General features: G+C 54.9%; 1 protein-coding gene across 3 annotated transcripts in view; it reads left to right on the forward strand.

Annotated features, from left to right (window-relative positions):
• The window catches only part of ARHGAP39 (Rho GTPase activating protein 39), an 83081-nt gene that overhangs the window by 51603 nt on the left and 13808 nt on the right, over window positions 1-17670 (forward strand). For all 3 annotated transcript variants that reach the window (XM_082754840.1, XM_082754842.1, XM_082754841.1), the window contains exon 2: window positions 9306-9740. In XM_082754840.1, coding sequence (XP_082610966.1) covers window positions 9306-9740 — 435 coding nt within the window. The remainder of the gene's footprint in view (window positions 1-9305; window positions 9741-17670) is intronic.

Below are 17670 nucleotides of genomic sequence, written 5' to 3' on the forward strand. Positions count from 1 at the left end.
CCCACCTCCCCTCCCGTAGGAACCCTGAAATCTCAGGATGGTTGAGTTTGGAGGCGTCTTTGGGCCCCTTTCCATAAACCCAGCGCTGGAAATGCAAAGCTTTGGGGCAAGATTGATCCCTTGGGAGACGAGGGGCCGTGCTGGGTGCTGGGGGGCAGCGTTTGGGGCTGGAGGGGGGGGAGATTTGCTCCTTTATCTCCCTTCTGAGCCGCGCTGGCAGATTGAGTGGCAGATTTCGCACCAACTGTGCCGAGCGATCGGATCCCGCGCCCGGGCACGCGGCGTGCTACCGGAGGGATTTGTCATAGCACGGCATATGGCCGGGTGTCAGGCGTTTTCCCCTCCGTTCTCGGCCCGCTACGCGTGTCCCAGAGGAGCAGTGCAGGCGTTTGGCTTTCCTCTGCGCGTCCTGGTGGGTGGGGGGCAGCAGGAACCCCCCCCCTTGGCGCACGGCTCTTGGATTTCGGCACGGGGTGGAGGGGTTTGTGCCGTGTCCACCTGCCAGCAGCAGGCTTCCTGCTGCTCTGCCAAGGTTTTTTTTTTCCCTTTTTTCTTTTCTTTTGTGGTTTCTGTTCTTTTTTTGTTGTTTTTGTTTTTCTAAATGAGATTGCTGTCCAGATTTCCATCCAGGGCTAGCATCTCGGCGCTCTGAAGCAACGAGCACTCTCCGTCTTACAGCATTATCTGCAGGTCCTACAAAAACCACCCCGTCGCCGTCGGGAAGAGGGGGAGGACGGCTTCCAAGCGTCCTCTTCCTCCCAGCACAGCGCCGAGAGGTTATCTGATATTTCGGCGCTCGCTGGCAATCTCCCCGTGCCGCGGGGAAAGGTCATCTTGTCTTACAGCCTCTAATTGCTCCCGGCGTCCCGGGGATTTTTGGGGGCTGAGCTCTGCAGCAGCAGGACGTGCGGCAGCCAAAAGGGTTAAACGGGGGCTGCACCGCCTGTTCCCCCCCCCTCGCCCCCAACCCAGCCACGATGGGAAATGAAACCGCGTCCGGAGGCGGACAGGTGGCCGCTTTTGGCCCCAAAACGGGGAGCATCACCTGCTCGGGAGCAGCTGCCGCCGCATTCCCCCAGCATCATCCAACGTCCTCCTCTCCTCCCCACGATGCCTGCATGGATTATGTGGGGAAGGGCCAGCTGGGCACGGGGACCCCAAATCAAATCCATCAGGGTGCGTGTTGAGGGGCTCGCACTCCGCACTCGGCTCGTCCCCAGCCGGGCTTCACCGCGTTCGCTTTCTGAAGCCGTAAATTAAGATGAGGTCCTTCAAGATTAGGTCAGCTCGAAGTCACGGCGGCACCAAAACGAGGTTTTTTCTTACTCAAGGAGTCAAAAATTAAAAAAAAATGAAAGCCAGGAGCGCCCCGCACACTTGGCTGGGGTTCGGCAGCTGCGACCGCTCTGGAATCCGCGCCTGCTCCGCTCCCTCACCACCCCTCCAGCACGGGGCCAGCTGCCAGCCAAGAGCTCTTCCCCTGCCCGTAATCCTGATTTCTTTTCCCCTAAAAGCTGTTTTTCCCCTAAAAGGGGTCAGTCCCCCTTTGGGATGCTCATGCTCGTGCTCGTTTTCCAGCGCTGGGAACTGAGGCGATGGGATTCGGAGAACTCCCTTCCTGCAGAGGTTTTGGGGGGCAGGGGGAAGTTTTTTCCTCCTGATTTTTGTGAAATTGAGACAGGTTCCTGCTTGTCTGCGGGCTTCTGGCAGATAGCGTAAGGTTCAAAGCATTCCTCTCAGTGTTTCACACTTCCAATATTGCAGGGAGATTATTACTATTAATAACTTATTAATCATCTTTCCTCTGAAGATTTCATTTGGAAAAGCAAAATAAGAATTTTTTTTATTATTATTATTATTTTTAAGCAGCATCAGAGCCAGCGCTGGCACGTCCCCGTGCTGGGGTGATCTTCTTCAGTCGGTTTAATTTTTAGAAACTTCAGGGCTGAAAATTCGGGTCTGTGAGCACAACGCTGACAACAGGGGGGAGACACCTCCAAAACCCAGCTCTGCTTGGGCCGAATCCGTCCCATGTCCCCAGAAGAGCAGCGTGGATGATGCGTGAGAGGTCTTGTCTGGTTTGGCCAGGAACACAAGTAGGGATTGAAATAAAACCAGGCTGGATCCTTCTGGCTGGGGGCTCCTCCTTGGGGATCCCCAAATCCACCTGGATTTGGGGCTGGGGGTCTCTGGTGGGGTAGGGGGGACCCGGAGGAGCCTCCAACCTCCGCCACCCTCACTTTTGGTGCACGACCCGAGCCACCTCTGGAGAGCACACACCAACTGCACCCCTGGGTGCCCGGGCAGGACGTTTTTAAGAGAGAGACTCCAATAACCTCCAGCTAAAGGCTGAGCAGCTTTCACGCGGCCGCTGGATTCATCCCCAGCCTGTTCGTCTTATCAGCTTTCTGGCAGCTTCCTCCGCTTTCGGGGGGGTTTAAAGGAGATAACGCATAGCCCAGTGAAGTTCGGATTGGGAGCATCTGCCCTCGCCAGAGGTCAAACTTGCCCCGATAAGAGGAGAGGACATCGGAGCCGCCCGATCCTCTTTCCAAAGCCCGTGCCATGTCCCCGTGTCCTCTGCGCCAGAAGCGCTGCGATGACACCAAAGGCATCAGCACAAAATGGGGCAGTGGGGGGGGTCCAAGAGCTCCGTGCCTCTTCCTACACCTCCCTGGGACAGGGATCCACCTGAGTTGGGCTTGGTGGTCCCGGAGACCCCCTCCAACGAGACGAATTTGGTGAAATTCAGGCAGCGGAGCAGGACCTCGCCGTGCCGGCCGCGGCTGGGAGTCCAATTTCACAGCCGCCCCCGCGGGCTCGTCCTCCCCGAGCTCCTCGCGTTCTCTTCTGAACCCCGGTTGTGTTTTTTGGCTCAACCACCAAATGCATTCCACGCTTTAATTGCGTGCTACGGAAAGTAATTTCCTCTGGTTGTCTCCTAAAACCCCCCCTTGCCAGAGAACTGCGGAGCGACCGACGAAAGGCGTCCTGAGAAAAGGAACGAGGAGCCGGCCCCACATCCACCCCAGATCCCAGCTTTTCCCCGTGGGGCTGCCCCATGGGGTTGCCCACGTCCTGCCCCGTCCTTGCTGACCCTTGGGCCACCTTCCCAACCCATGAGGGCGCGGGGGATTCCTCCAGGACCCCGAGGGGCTCTAAGCACGTTACCACCAGGCCCTGAACTCCAGACTGGAAACCATCTCCTCGCTGCTCATTCCGTGGAGTTTTCAACCTTTTTTTTTTTTTTTTTTTCCCCTGACATCTCAGTTTGACGTAGCTTATTAATTCAGCTTCATGCCCAACAAAGGAAGACTTCAGTGCGGGAACGCCCCCACCCCTGTTTGAACCGAGTCCTCCTCCCCTGGCTTTATTTCAGGTTCCTTTTTTTTTTTCCTCCCCTCTTTATCCATCAGCCGCTCCCCGTGCCCGACGCGCGCACGCCAGCTCCTGGTGGATTCCTTCACGGAAGCCTTAATTTTCTTTTGCCACCTCCATTTGAGCTTCGTTTCTATGGGAACGGAGAAAAGACAGGCATGGAAGCCTCCTGCTCCCATCTCCCCACCGGGACACGCGTTGGGCATCGTGGGGCCTCGTCTCACAGCCTGGTGCCAACCCTGGTGTTGCTCACCCCAGATCCTGGCTCCTTCAACCCCTGGTAGAAGCTGGAGAGCATTGGGCACCTCCATCAGATCTCAGCTCCTGGGCATCCTTGGCAGAGCTGGCTCGTGGTGGGGACGTGGTGACACTTTCGGTGGTCACTTTCTGCCTCGAGGGATGGAGACGTGTCCCTCGTGGTCACCGTTTGGACACAGCAGGCTGTGGGCCTCAGCGGTTGCGCTCCGACCAGCTGGGCTTTGCTCCTCACCCATCCTATGAGCTTCTCCTCGGAGCTCGCCCACGATGGGGGAAGATGGATTTCGTTTTCCTGGCCCTTTGTTGCTTGAGCAGACCTCGCAAAGAGGCGAAGGCACGCGCAAAGTCTCTCCGGTTCCCATAGCGATCGTGATACCAGCATTAAAAAGCGGCCTTCCAGGTGATCCCCATCGCTTCCTCCAGCTATCAGAGAGGGAAGGAGGCAGCAGGAGAGCCGGGAGGCTCAGCCCTATGCAAAAAATCCCTCTGTTACAGCTCAGGCTCCCCACCGGGCGGGCTGGGAGCGAGCGGCCCCGGCGCTTTCTCAGGGCGCGTTCCAAGCCAAGCGCCCGCAGCGGTGGCACATCTGCCTCCACAGTGCAGCCGGGGCCCGAAATCACTCGGGGGGGTGCGATTTAGATTGCAAATCACCTCCGAGTTGTAAATCCACACCGTCCCGCCTCGTGTTGTCAGCTGCCAAATTCCCTTGGGACGACTTTTGGGTTTTCCGTGCGAGCGCCGGAGCTGTCGTCAGGCTCCGAGCGGCAACAAGAGTGGCTGGGGAAGGGGCTTGAGGTGCCTTTGAGCACCCCCATGCAGCAGGAAAAGGACCCTGAGTGCTCTTAGTATCATAGAACAAGCGATTTAGGATGGAAAAACCTTCAAGATCATCATCATCAAGTCCAGCCATCAGCCTGAACCCCCCGAGTCCCACCACTAAACCCCGTCTCCTCTGGCACGTGGTACAACAGGCCGGTGTTGAAGAGGAGAAGTTCTGCTTGTTTGAAGGTTTTAAATGGGATTATGTTGAACTGAAAATATTTTTTTCCCAGGCTGACTTGCTTGGGGGGCATCTCATGGAGCCACGAGGAGCTTGGAGGGGTTGGCATGGGAAGGAGCATTACCCACGGTGTCCCACAGCTTGAGGAACGCCTCGATCCCCTCTTCTTTGGGCAAATCGCCCCCAAAAATCTGTAGGCGGAGGGGATGGAGAGCACTTGGGCTTGCTGTGCCATGACAAATTTTGAGAGTGCAAATTCATGCAAAGTGTTCAATATGGATCTTTTTTTTTGTGGCGCTGAGGGACGTGGTTTGGAGATGGGACACAGGGAGGTTGTTGGTTGCTTTTGGGGATCTTCACAGAAGAGTGGCTGAGGTTGGAGGCACCCCCATGTCCACTCTGTCCCCCTCTGCCCCATCAGAGCCCCCGAGCTGGTGCCCAGCCCCACATCCAGGTGGTTTTGGGGATCCCAGCACCTCCCCGGCACCTCTTGAAGCCCCCTGGGAAGCTGAAGGCTGGGTGGGCGTTGGGGATGCGTCATGGCGAGGCTCGGCGCTCCATGCTCTGAGCCCTGGCTCCCTCCCAGCAGCAAGCAGCAACTGGGGACATTTCAGTCCGGGTGCCCATGAGATGCAAGGTGACAGCAGGAAGGGCACGATGCCCCGAGGAGCCTGCAGCTCCCAGAGAACGCGGTGCCAAAATGCCCTGCCAGCCCCAGGGCATGCCCGCGTGCACGGCAGAGCTCGTGTCTGCCTCTAAACCCGGCCTGGTTTCTAATCTAATAAATGTAACGTGGCCAAGGCGAGCCTTGAGTGGAACAGGCTCTGACACCCGCACGAGAGGCGTGCTCCGTGTTTTCCCCTGGAGCTCTCCTTCTGGTCGGGATGGATTTGGTAAGCGGCAGGGAGCGGAGAGACCGAACTCCACGAGCGTCTGCAGCTCTTATTCCTCTGGGTCCTGCTCGCAGTGGTCTGCCGGGAGGGTGGGAGAGACACCGGAGACAGATTGGTGATAGCATGACCACGTTTGGCCACGATTACCAACGGTGCAGGTACTTGGCGATTGCATCTGCTCCACTTTAGGGGTCCCTGAGCATCCCCAAGCATCCCCATCCTCGTGGTGGCCTCCAAAATTCAACAGCAGCCCGAAGGAGCTCTACATCCATCACATCCTTGCCACCCATCTTGGTTCTTCTCTGCTTCTCCTGGTTTCTTAAATTAGCTTGGAATTCACAGAACCTCGCTTTCTTGGTTTTCTTCCACGGTTCCTTTCCATCCTAGATATTGGGGTAGATCACGAATGGCTCTTTGTGTAAAAAAAAATGTGTTTTGAGTCACGAGATGCTGTGAGCACTTGAGGCTGCATGCAAAAAGCTTGAAGTGTCTTTGGTTTATGGATTATGGCCAGAGGACTGATCTGGAAAACTCACCTTGTTTTTTGGGGGATCCATCCCCAAAGTGCCCAAGCTGGGGGTTTCCGAGAGTTTCTGCATAACTGATTTATGGTTATAAGGATATATGGTTATATGGGAGCCCGTCTGCGCATCTCCCGTGGTTGTTTTTTGGGGTTTTTTATCAGTCTGTAACCATTTGGGATCGCTCCACCCTCGGCACTCACTGCACAGTGCCGTGTAATCAGCAGGATGCAGGGGCACTGGGATCGAGGTTTCCTGGCGTTTTGGGGCTGCTGCCCCCAAAGTTTGGTAACCCCATCCCGCTCAAAGCATTTTTGCTGTAGCTGCGTGTCCAACCCCGATTTTTTCCATCTCCCTTTCTCAGGCCGTTTAGTGAGGAAGTGTTGCACCTTTCAGGTTAATGACGTCTTTTCGTAAAAAATATTAATTGGCACTGAAACCACCGGTGCGGGAACAAGCCCTCGCTCCAAGCACTTTGATACTCTGCTAACTGCTGACGCTCAGCAGTTCTCCGTGCGCTCAGCAGCCAGGGCTTTCGAAGGTTTGGCACCGAGGAACTGTCCCTGGTGGCTGAAACAATTTTTTAAGTAAAACAAATTTTAAGTGAAGCGCGTTTTAAGTAAAACGAGTTTTAAGAAAAACAAATTTTAAGTAAAGCAATTTTTAAGTAAAACAATTTTTAAGTAAAACACGTTTTAAGTAAAACAAATCTGGAGCAGAACATTCCTGCAGGGTGCCACGCGCGTAACGAACCAAGTTGTGCTGCTCGGAGGCAGAGAATCAAAGCAACTTGGGCACTTCGGGGTGTAATTGGGTGTTTCTGGGTGTAGTTGGCTGCTTCTGGGTGTAGTTGGGTGCTTCATGTTGTAGTTGGGCACTTTGGGTTGTAGTTGGGTGTTTCTGGGTGTAGTTGGGCACTTTGGGGTGTAGTTGGTTGCTTCTGAGTGTAGTTGGGTGCTTCTGGGTGTAGTTGGGTGCTTCTGAGTTTAGTTGGGTGCTTCAGGGTGTAGTTGGGCACTTCAGGTTGTATTTGGGTGCTTCTGGGTGTAGTTGGGCACTCTGGGGTGTAGTTGGGTGCTTCTGAGTGTAGTTGGCTACTTCTGGGTGTAGTTGGGTGCTTCAGGTTGTAGTTGGGTGCTCTGGGTTGTAGTTGGGCACTTCTGGGTGTAGTTGGTTGCTTCTGAGTGTAGTTGGTTGCTTTGGGGTGTAGTTGGGTGCTTCTGGGTGTTTTGGGGCGCTTCAGGTTATGGTTGGGTGCTTCTGGGTGTAGTTGGGTGCTTCTGGGTGTAGTTGGGCACTTTGGGTTGTAGATGGGTGCTTTGGGTTGTAATTGGGCACTTCAGATTGTAGTTGGCTGCTTCTGGATGTCGTTGGGCACTTCAGGTTGTGGTTGGGTGCTTTGGGGTGTAGTTGGTTGCTTCTGGTTGTATTGGAGTGCTTTGGGTTGTAGTTGGGCACTTCTGGGTGTAATTGGGTGTTTCTGGGTGTAGTTGGCTACTTCTGGGTGTAGTTGGGTGCTTCAGTTTGTAGTTGGGTGCTTCACATTATAGTTGGGCGCTTTGGGTTGTAGTTGGGCACTTCTGGGTGTGTTTGGGTACTTCAGGTTGTAGTTGGGCAGTTTGGGTTGTACTTGAGTGCTCCTGGGTGTAGTTGGGAACTTCAGGATGTAGTTGGGTGCTTTGGGGTGTAGTTGGTTGCTTCTGGGTGTATTTGGGTGCTTCGGGGTGTAGTTGGATGCTTCGGGGTGTAGTTGGGTGCTTTGGGGTGTAGTTGGGCACTTCAGGTTGTAGTTGGGTGCTTTGGGTTGTAGTTGGATGCTTCTGGGTGTAGTTTGCTCCTTCTCAGGGTCTGTTAATGGGTGGCGAGCCGCCTGCTGCACGGCAGGCGAGCATCCCCGCCACCAGGCAATCACCCGAGGGCTGCCAGAAAAACGTCACTTTGAGTGGAATCTGCTCAGAAAAGGACTGATTTAAGAGGAATGCCCCCCCCCGGCTCCTTCCCCCTCTTGCCATGGGTCGCCTCCTTCCCCATGAGGCGCACGCACGGCATCGACCCGCTCTCCTGACCCCGTTGTGCTCTGCTACAGAAAGATGCTGGCTCGGCTGTTTTTTCCCCTCGTAACTGCGGTTATCAATAAACCCCACGTCATTTTAAGTGCGAAATAGGTTGGAATTGAGGCTGCTCGTAATTGGGTGGTGTCACGAGCTTTCCGGGCACGCGGCGCGGCATCGCCCCGTCCCTAGGGAAGCGCAGGGTGAGCAGCCTGGCCTGAAATGGGAAGAGGAGGCTGCTGTGGCTCAAAGATTTGGGTTTTTTTGTTGTTTTTTTGTTGTTGTTGTTTTTTTTTGTGGCCTTCTGAAAAATGTTACCGAGCTGAAATGAGCCCAGGGTTCCCCTCATCTGTCTGTGTGCTCTCAGAAATCGAACCTGCGCATCAGCGGGGCTCCTTCTCGGGGCAGCGCAGGGAGTTGGGGCTTTGGGGTGAGTCCCTGGGCTTTTGGGAGCCTTTCCAGTGGGTCCCTGAGCCCCTTTCCCTGCAATTCACCACTTATAAACTCCTCTAAGGTCTGCGCTCCTGTGGGCTGTACCCGATGCTCCTGCACGTGGCTGAGGCACGGTGGCTCCGAGCCCCTTTGGCTACGGGAGATTGCAGCCGACTTCTCTGCTCCATTTTGGGTGGATTTGGGAAATAAAGGTGGTGATTCCGGGCTGAGCCCGCTCCTGGCACCCAGAGGAGTTGTGCTGCACCCGTGACCCCATCACCGTGTCGGGGTGCACGCACAGGTTGTCCCGTGCTGATGTCGATCCGGGGCCAAAATCCCAAAAATGAGAAGGGCTGCGCCACGCCAGGCCCCAAATTAAAGCCTTCAGCGGGGACCTGGAGAAAATGTTGGGACTCCACAGAGCTGGAAGTGGCCTCCAGCTTTATTCTCACAACCTGCACTCAGACTGGGGAGCGTAGACGGGCACAAATCCCACGTAAGGACTTTTCATTCATAAGGACATCCCCTTTATCTTTTTACTTAAGCCCACACACAAAAAAAAAAATGAAGAATTTGAATAAAACCTGGCTGGCTGTAAGCCTCAGCATCCTCTGGATTAGCGAAAGGTGACGCCTGGGGTGCTCGGGGTAATCTGAAAAGTTGGTTGATTCCCGTTGTCGGTGCGAGGACGAGTTAATTAAACCTGCTTTCACGTTCCAAGCCCTGCTTTGCCGTTTAAACCCCCCTCCTCTCTCTGCTTGCTCCCCCGCAGGCTGGAATGGGTGGAAATCATCGAGCCTCGGACGCGGGAGCGCATGTACGCCAACCTCATCACGGGGGAGTGCGTCTGGGACCCGCCGGCCGGCGTGCGCATCAAGCGCACGAATGAGAACCAGTGGTGGGAGCTCTTCGACCCCAACACCTCCCGCTTCTACTACTACAATGCCACCACGCAGCGGACGGTGTGGCACCGGCCGCAGAACTGCGACATCATCCCCCTGGCCAAGCTGCAGACCCTGAAGCAGAACACGGAGTCGCCGCGAGCCTCGACGGAGAACAGCCCCGGGAGGAGCAGCAATGTCAGCAGGGAGGGCAGCACCAGCTCCTCGCTGGAGCAGGAGCTGGAGGGCGGCGAGAAGGTGCCCGAGCAGACGAGGTCGGGCCGCCAGTCCACCCAGTACGCCGTGGTGAAGGAGGAAACGGAGAGGTGAGGGCGGCCGGCGATGGGGCGCCGCGGTGCCGCGGGGTCCGGGGCCGGTGCCCAGCACCATGGAGGGGCAGAGAGTGAGGTTCTGGTCCTGCAGCGGGGAGAAATTCATCAGGAAGCTCCCCTAGCGAGGTCTGGAGTCTCTTAAGGTTTATGGTTTGCTCATCTGTTGAGTAGTCACTGGAGGAAGAGGTGCAGGCACCCGTGGGAGCTGCTCCTCCTCGTTAGCGCTCGCTGAGGTGTTCTTTCCAAAATAACTCCCTGGCCTCCAAAGCGTGGTGCTGCAGGTTTAAAAGCTTTTTCCCTGTGGGTGCTTCCTCCCCCTGTCTCCCCAGCACGGTCCCTGCTGCTCCCCTGCACCTTTTGGGGGGGTTCCTGGTGCGAAGGGGGAGCTCCCAGAATGATTTAGGCAGGGAGCCTAAATCATTCCATTATTCTTTGATTTTTTCTCTTTTTTTTTTTAAGCTGCCCATTGCTAAGACCTCTCCAGGCCTCGTGGCTGTTCCAGAAGCATCCTGAGGTCCTCGGTGCGTGGTCACCCCCCATGAAGGGTTACAGGCAATGAGCTTTTTTTGGGTGTTTTTTCATCTTCCTGCAGACCACGCACACCACCGGGGGCTTCCAGGGGATGAAGGAAACCCCTCCAGGGCAGGAGCCGCCTCCTGCCTGGGGGGAGATAAAAATAAATTAAAAAAAAATTGGGTGCCACTCAAGGGAGCAAATATTGCTGTGCCGTGGGAGATTTCCAGCTGGGGGTGACGTGTTGGTCCCCTTGGGGGTTCAATCCGTGCCACATCTGGCTCGGGGAAGGGGCAACACCATGGGCTGAGCCCGCTGTGTGCATTTCCAGCAGGGCACGGGGAAAACTGGTTAAAAACACACGGATTTGGGTACTTCTGCGGCCATCAGAGCAGCCCAGGATGCTGGGTGGGGGGTTTGCTCCGCGGCCGGGGGCTTTCTGCATCAGGAGCTGGGATTTTGAGGAGGGAAGGGGGGATTTTGGCTGCTGACCTGCAGGAAATCCCCAGGGACACCGAGGTTCTGTCTCCAGAAGTGGCCAGGGGTGGATAAAGCCAAACACGAGCTGTGCAAATTAAAAATGGATTTTGGATCGTGGTGATGGCAGCGCCAGCTCGAGCGTTTGTGCCTCGAGCTTCTCCGTGCCCGGGGCTCCTCCGCGTTCTGTTGTTGTTCCACGAGCTGGAAAAATGTGAATTTCTGTGTGTGATGTGCTCGTTTTGTGCCCGTGTGAGCCCTAAAACGTAGGAGAGCTGCATCAGGCACGGTGTTTATTATTTTTTTTTTGCCTTGTTGGTGCTTTTTTCTTCTCAACGTGCAGCCGCCTCCTTCACTTTGGGCACCAAGGTGCCTCCCACCACATCCGTGCTGCTGGCTGGTGTTTGAGCAGTGTCTCCAGTTTTCTGGGGGAATTTGGGTGGTGAATGGGACAAGGGTGAGGGTGGAGGTGGTCCCAAGACCCTTTTTTGGGAAGGAAAGGGGAACGAGCTGCGGTGCATCGCTCAGTGTGCCGGAGAGGACAACTGAGGATGCTTTATTTGCAAAGGGAGGAAAGAAGGGGATGGTTTGTGGGACTGGGGAGGGGTGAAAGCAGGATTTTGTGGGTGAGTTGAGTTCATATCCTTAGTCAGAGACAGGTCTGAAGTCTCCTCCCAGGAGAATTAACGCAGGATGCTTCTCCAGTACTTGGCTTTGCCTCTCACAGGAGAGCCAAGGTTGGAAGGGGGCTCTGGAGGTCACCTGCCTGAATCCCCTGCTCAAATTTTCACAGCTTTGAGCCTTAAACTCCTTTCAGCAAGGTTTCAGTCCCAAATTTTCTCTGGTCTTACAGCAAGGTCAACGGTTGACCTCAAGGAGCCATCAAGGCCCTTGGGACCACCAGGCCCAACCTCCAACCCCATCTGTTGGGTCCCAGCCCTACACCACGTCCCTCAGCGCCCATCCCATCACACCTCGTGCTCAGAGGTGCCCCACGGGTGGGGGATTTGGGAACAGGATGGGGGATTTGGGAACAGGAGCCTCTGTTTTGGCTGGAGGCCACGGTGGCCACCGGCTCCTTGGTGCGGCCAACGCGGTTTTTGGGATCTCGACACCAGGTTTGCCTGGGTGGCCAGCAGAGGTGGAGGATTCCAACAGAAATCCTGGCTTGCCCGAGATGTTGCATTTTCTTCCTTAAAATGGGAATTTTATCTACAAAGCAGGACGTGGCCACTCTGAAATCTGGACTGGCGTTGTGTCGGGTCACTGGGTTTGGGCACGCTGCGCCTTGGTCCGTGCAGGGCCCTAGGGGAGACCGACGAGCAGGGGCACCAGGGGAGCTTTCTGTGGACCTCTGTGCCACAGAAAATTGTTTTTTTGTTGTTTTTTTTTTGGGTGTCTTCACCCAAATCCCACCTGCTCCGAAATGGTGACCACGTTACTTCCCAAGACTTGCCCTTTTCTCGCAGGTTTTCCCGCCCCCGGTTCTGAAGGTCAGTAAGATAAAGATAAAGTAAGATAAAATGCAACCCTAAAGATAAAGTAAGATGAAATGCAACCCTTAAATCTCCCTGGATTAAGTGGAGCTGAGCCGAAATAGCCAGGGGAGGGGGTCCCTTAGAGACCCCTTCCCAAAACGGGACCTTGCTGGCTGCAGAGCCCAGGAGGGGAGCCCCAAAAAAAGGGGAGCCCCCTTTTTGCTCCCCAAATCTGGAACACCGCAGGCAGTCGAGGTGGGATCCTACCCCAAATTGTGAACTCCTCCGGGACCTCATTTCCCCAGCAGGACCCCGGTTGCTGGGTCGGGGACGCTGCCAGCCCAGGGAGGGGAACGCAGCAGGAAATTGCAGGTTTTTCAGCAAATGGGGCTAAAACAGAGATTTTCTCTTTTTGTTTTCTCTCCTCTTGCTTTTTGCTCTCTGGCACCTGACGAACGCCACGAGCTCCACGGGGAGACGTTTGCGGGGTGAAGGCTGGGGTTTAACCCCCTTCCTCGTGCTGTTTTCAAATATTTGGGGGAAAATCGTTCCCATCTGGCATTTCCTTGGGGCAAAGCGCTTTGGGGCAAATTGGGGCAAAGCTCCCTGTCCACGTCCTGCTGATTTTTTGTGTTCTGCCTGCACAACAGGCTCGGGGTAGCTGGGTGTCCATCCAACGCATGCACAGGGCGTCCGGCCCGACGTGCAGTTTACATAACAGCAAAGAAAAACATCTTTTTCCCCTCTTTTTTCTTTTTTTTTTTCTCTTTTTTAGAAGCAGCGGCTGTAATTAAGCGTATGAAGCCTTGCGGTCCAGCGATTAACACAGGGGATTAGGCGCTGGGATTTCATTTCTATTCCTGGCTTTGCCACCGCGCTGTGCTATTTTCGGGCACGTCACTTTCCCTTCTTTTAAAAATAAAAGCAGCGCTCGGAGCCGCTGGGAAGCGGTGCCACCTCCTCTTCCAGGGGGGAAAAAGGAAAAAAAAAATAATAACATGATTAGACATTTTTTTTTAGCTCTGCTGGAGGTGCAGTCCCCTTTTCTTGATGCTTTGGGTGCTTCACGATTCATCAAACGGGGCTTGGGCAGGAGCTGGGGTGGGGGGCGCAGAGGGACAGGAGCCGGAGGGGGAGCTCCTCTGGAGCCATTTGAAGTTAATTTTTCCCCTAATTAGCAGCTTTATTCCCTTGGTAGGGCTCAGGAGGAGCTGTTGGGCTGCGGGCACCCTCCAGCTCCTTGGGTCCGTGGCGGGGATGTGGTGGCACCGTGTGCCAGCCACGGGTAGCAGGGCTCTGGGTGGAACTAAAGATGTTGCCACACGTCGTGCTGAGGAGGAGGAGGCTGTTCCCTGTGCTTGGGGGATCCCAAATCCCCAAAAAATCACCACCAGAGCTTTTGGCCTCATCAGTGCGAGCTCAGATGCAACCACGGTTGTTGGAGTTAGCCTGCTGAGATGACAGACGTCGCCCTGCGTGGGCTGCTAAAATCAGAGTGTTCTGCACCTCCCCAGCCCCTCGGAGCCCTGCATGGGCACTGCCAGCATTTGGGCAGGATGAGAAGGAGGAAAACGCCCCAAATTTGCCGTTTCTTTCATGGTAAGGAGGTGCTGCTGTGCCCTGGGGGTTTGCGCAAGGAGTTTGTGCAATGACAGCTGCAGCGGTGGTTCCAGATGCATGAACTATTTAATAAGTACAGGGATCCCTCCAATTAACAAAGTACAATTAAAGGCCAGCTTCTCTGAGCCCCATGGGTCCCGTCCAGGCTCAATTTGGGCTGCTGGAGTCAGGGGGCATCATCCGTAGCGAGTGGGTGCGATGGCTCCAGTGGGATTCGGTCCTGCAGCATCGGCAGGGCTGAGCGGGTCCCCAGCGCCCCAAAAGTCCCCTCGAGCACCAAGGACACCAAAACCTCCCAGCAGCATTGCGAGGACCCTGATCTAGAGAAAAGGCACTTTTTAAAGTGCCTTCCACCTCTGGAAGGTGGGAATTGTCCTGGATCTTGCTTTGCCCCGTTTGCAGTGGATATGTTGCCGACCCTGCCGAACCTCGCTCAGCACCCGCACGGGGATGGCACAGCTGGGGACAACGTGGCCCCGTCTCCACCACCCTGCGCTCTGGGGTCACCTAGGTTGGAAAAAACCTTCAAGATCCCCAAAAAACAACCGTTGGCTTGACCTAGGGCGTCCCATGGCTAAACCACCTCCTAGCCATGAGTCCATCCAGAGCCGCAGGAGGATGGAGACGGCAGGACGGGGACAGAAGGACACGGACAGCAGGATGAGGACAGCAGGACGGGGACAGCAGGATGAGGACAGCAGGATGGGGACAGCAGGATGAGGACAGCAGGATGGGGACAGCAGGATGCCCTCCCTTTTGGGCATGCCTTCTCTGAGAGGACCCAAATGGTGCAGGGAGGGCGTTAAGAGCGGAGCCACTCGCTCTGATTTCGGCACGCACGAACGAGAGCTGCTGGAAGGAGCTGGCTGGAGGGCCCCGGGCAGGCTTGCCAGGCTGTTAATATTTAAGCAGCAGCATTGTTCAGCCCCTGCTGGCCTGGCTTCCGTGGGCAGCAGTGCGTGGAGCACTTGTCCCCTTACGAAGCGCTCTCCGAGGTTTTTAGGAGCGGTGCCGAGCACGGGTCGGACCGACACGGGGCATGGAGCTTTCGGCAATTTCAACCTCTGCCCGGTGACTCAGAGCTCGCTTCTGGCCTCACGCAGCGTCCCCACTGCTGTGTGAGTGAAAAATAGAAATAAAATATAGAATAGAAAAAGAAGGGTTTTGCTGGTGGGGTTTTGCAGACCGGCACCAGCCTGACCTGGGCTTGGGCGCAGCGAGGCGCACGCGGGCGTTGGTTTTGGTAACTTCATGGGGGCGATCAAAGACCCCTGGTTACTCCAGAAGATCAAACGGCCTCTGTTTGTCCAGAGAAACCTTGGGGTCTCCTCCTTGGAGAGCTTCAGCCTGGAACTCGTGGCACTGTGGATGGATTCGATACCTGCCTTCAGTCCCCTTGGCAGCTTCATCAGCAAGAGCTGATCGCCGCGATAACGAACTCAAACTCATCAGCAACACCACAACGACTGCGCTTTGGGGTTGCTCTGCCAAAAATCCAGGAGATCTCCTGGAGATCTCTATCTCAGCACCTTGCTGGGCAGTTCTGGACCATGAGCTTACTTTTAATCTATTTATTGCCTCCGAAACCATTCCTTAAAGATTGCGAGGTGTTAGGGGTGCCGAGTCAGCATCTCTCCAGCCCCATGGGCTGTCCTGGCTCCTGGGCACCTCGTGGAGTTCCATTTGAGGTGCCAAAGCTCTGGAATGCTCTGATATTGTAGTTATGTGGAACAATCTCCATCACCTACGAGCTCACACACCCTTGCACCTCCAGCTGGCACCACCAGAAGCACGACAGCCTCCGTGGTGTTGGCAGGACCTTTGCACCAAGTGATTGGAAACCATCTAGAATTTGTGCGTGGCTCCTCGGACCTCCTGGTGGGTGGGCACGAGCAGGGATGGAGGCTTGGGGAGCCCGGGTCCCATCCTCACCTTGCTCCCAGAGTCCCAGCCAGCACAGTTTTGCCCTGAGATTGAAGGAAACACGCTCGGTGCCCTTTATTTGCAAGAGCCTTGAAAAATATAAGGTTGTACGGGACTGCTGATGATCGGGTGATTTTTTTGTGTATTTTTTTGGGAAGGGAGGGGATGAAGTGAGGTACACAGCATGTAGCAGGTGTCTGGAGCGTGTTGCCGTGGGAGGTGGATATTGCAGCAGGTTCAGGAAGGGATTAAACAAATCCCAGGCAACCAACCCATAAAAGTTGGTTCCTTGGAGGACACCTCCATGCTGATGACCCTAACGCAGGGACCGGGTGCTGGGGGGCACCTTGAGTTGGACTTTCCATGCTTTTCAGGATTTGGACCCGATGATGCTTGTGAGTCCCTTGGCACATTCTGTGATTCAATGAACTTGCCTGAAGGTCTTCTTGACCTTGAGCTTCCTTGAGGTCTTCTTGACCTTGAGCTTCCTTGAGGTCTTCTGGACCTTGAGCTTCCTTGAGGTCTTCTTGACCCTGAGTTTCCTTGAGGTCTTCTGGACCTTGAGTTTTCTTGAGGTCTTCTGGACCTTGAACTTCCTTGAGGTCTTCTTGACCTTGAAATACCTTGAGGTCTTCTGAACCTTGAGCTTCCTTGAGGTCTTCTCCCAACAACCACTGCCATAAACCTCAAGTATTGTTTCCACAGCTTCTTTAGGAAGCTTTGTGAGCATCGGTCCCCTTCCATCAAACCTACCAAGGCTTGCCCGCCGTGGAGGGGACGCTGCAGTCGTGGCTCTGGGTACAGCACGATAAGAGAGAGCTGACGCCTTTCCCTTGAGAAGAGGCTGAGTGTCACGAAAGAGGAGGCACGTGCCTTCACGTGCGTTGGAGAGGGAAAAGGGATTAAGCAATTCAACGCAGTCATAATTTCAGGGCTCAGAAGCCTCATTAAAATTAGCTTTGACAGAAGCTTAATTTTATTGCCACTTGCTTGAATAAATTCTTTGAGGTCTATCCTATTAGGAAGATTTGTTTTCTTCTCCCGAAACCAGCATCTGATCTGAATTTTATTAACGCAAGCGCCTTAATGTGTACGTAGGGCTTGTTAATGCGGCAGCTTAGAGAACTGCTCAGGAGGAAGTTATTTCTCCAGATGTTTGCCGTTACGTTCTGCTGCGGATCAAATGTCTAATAATTTGCGCGGCGCCGCCTGTTTTGCAAACGAGCCTGACGATTTGCACGGCCCTCAGCGGAGATAAAGGCAAAAAAAGACCTTTCCTGTGCTCCCCGAGCAAATACCAGCCGTAAGTAGGAGCAATATCAGACCGCGTTGCCCTTCGGCAAAGATTAATAAGGTGGCTAACGAGCGCGGGAGGGGCACGGCGTGCACATGGTACAACCAACTGCGATGTGGTAAATGAGGATGTGCCCCAAAAAAGGCTTTTTTTGGCACTCGCCCCTTCCACCTGTGTTGGCTTTGGCCAACGGAGCGGCAGGGCTATTAGCGGGAGGAGGGGGAGCGATGTTGGTGAATATCCATAACCCCTGCCCTCTGCGTGGGGCTGTTGTTATAAATCCCATCCCATCCCATCCCCATCCCCATCCCATCCCAACCCATCCCATCCCATCCCAACCCATCCCCATCTCATCCCATCCCATCCCATCCCATCCCCATCCCCATTCCACTCTACTCTACTCTACTCTACTCTACTCTACTCTACTCTACTCTACTCTACTCTACTCTCTCTACTCTACTCCACTCCACTCCACTCCACTCTACTCTACTCTACTCTACTCTACTCTACTCTACTCTACTCTACTCCACTCCACTCCACTCCACTCCACTCCACTCCACTCCACTCTACTCTACTCTACTCTACTCTACTCTACTCTACTCTACTCTATTCTCTTCCA

The sequence above is a fragment of the Aythya marila genome, assembly GCF_965140915.1.
Source record: "Aythya marila genome assembly, chromosome: 2".
NCBI classification, from domain to species: Eukaryota; Metazoa; Chordata; class Aves; order Anseriformes; family Anatidae; genus Aythya; species Aythya marila.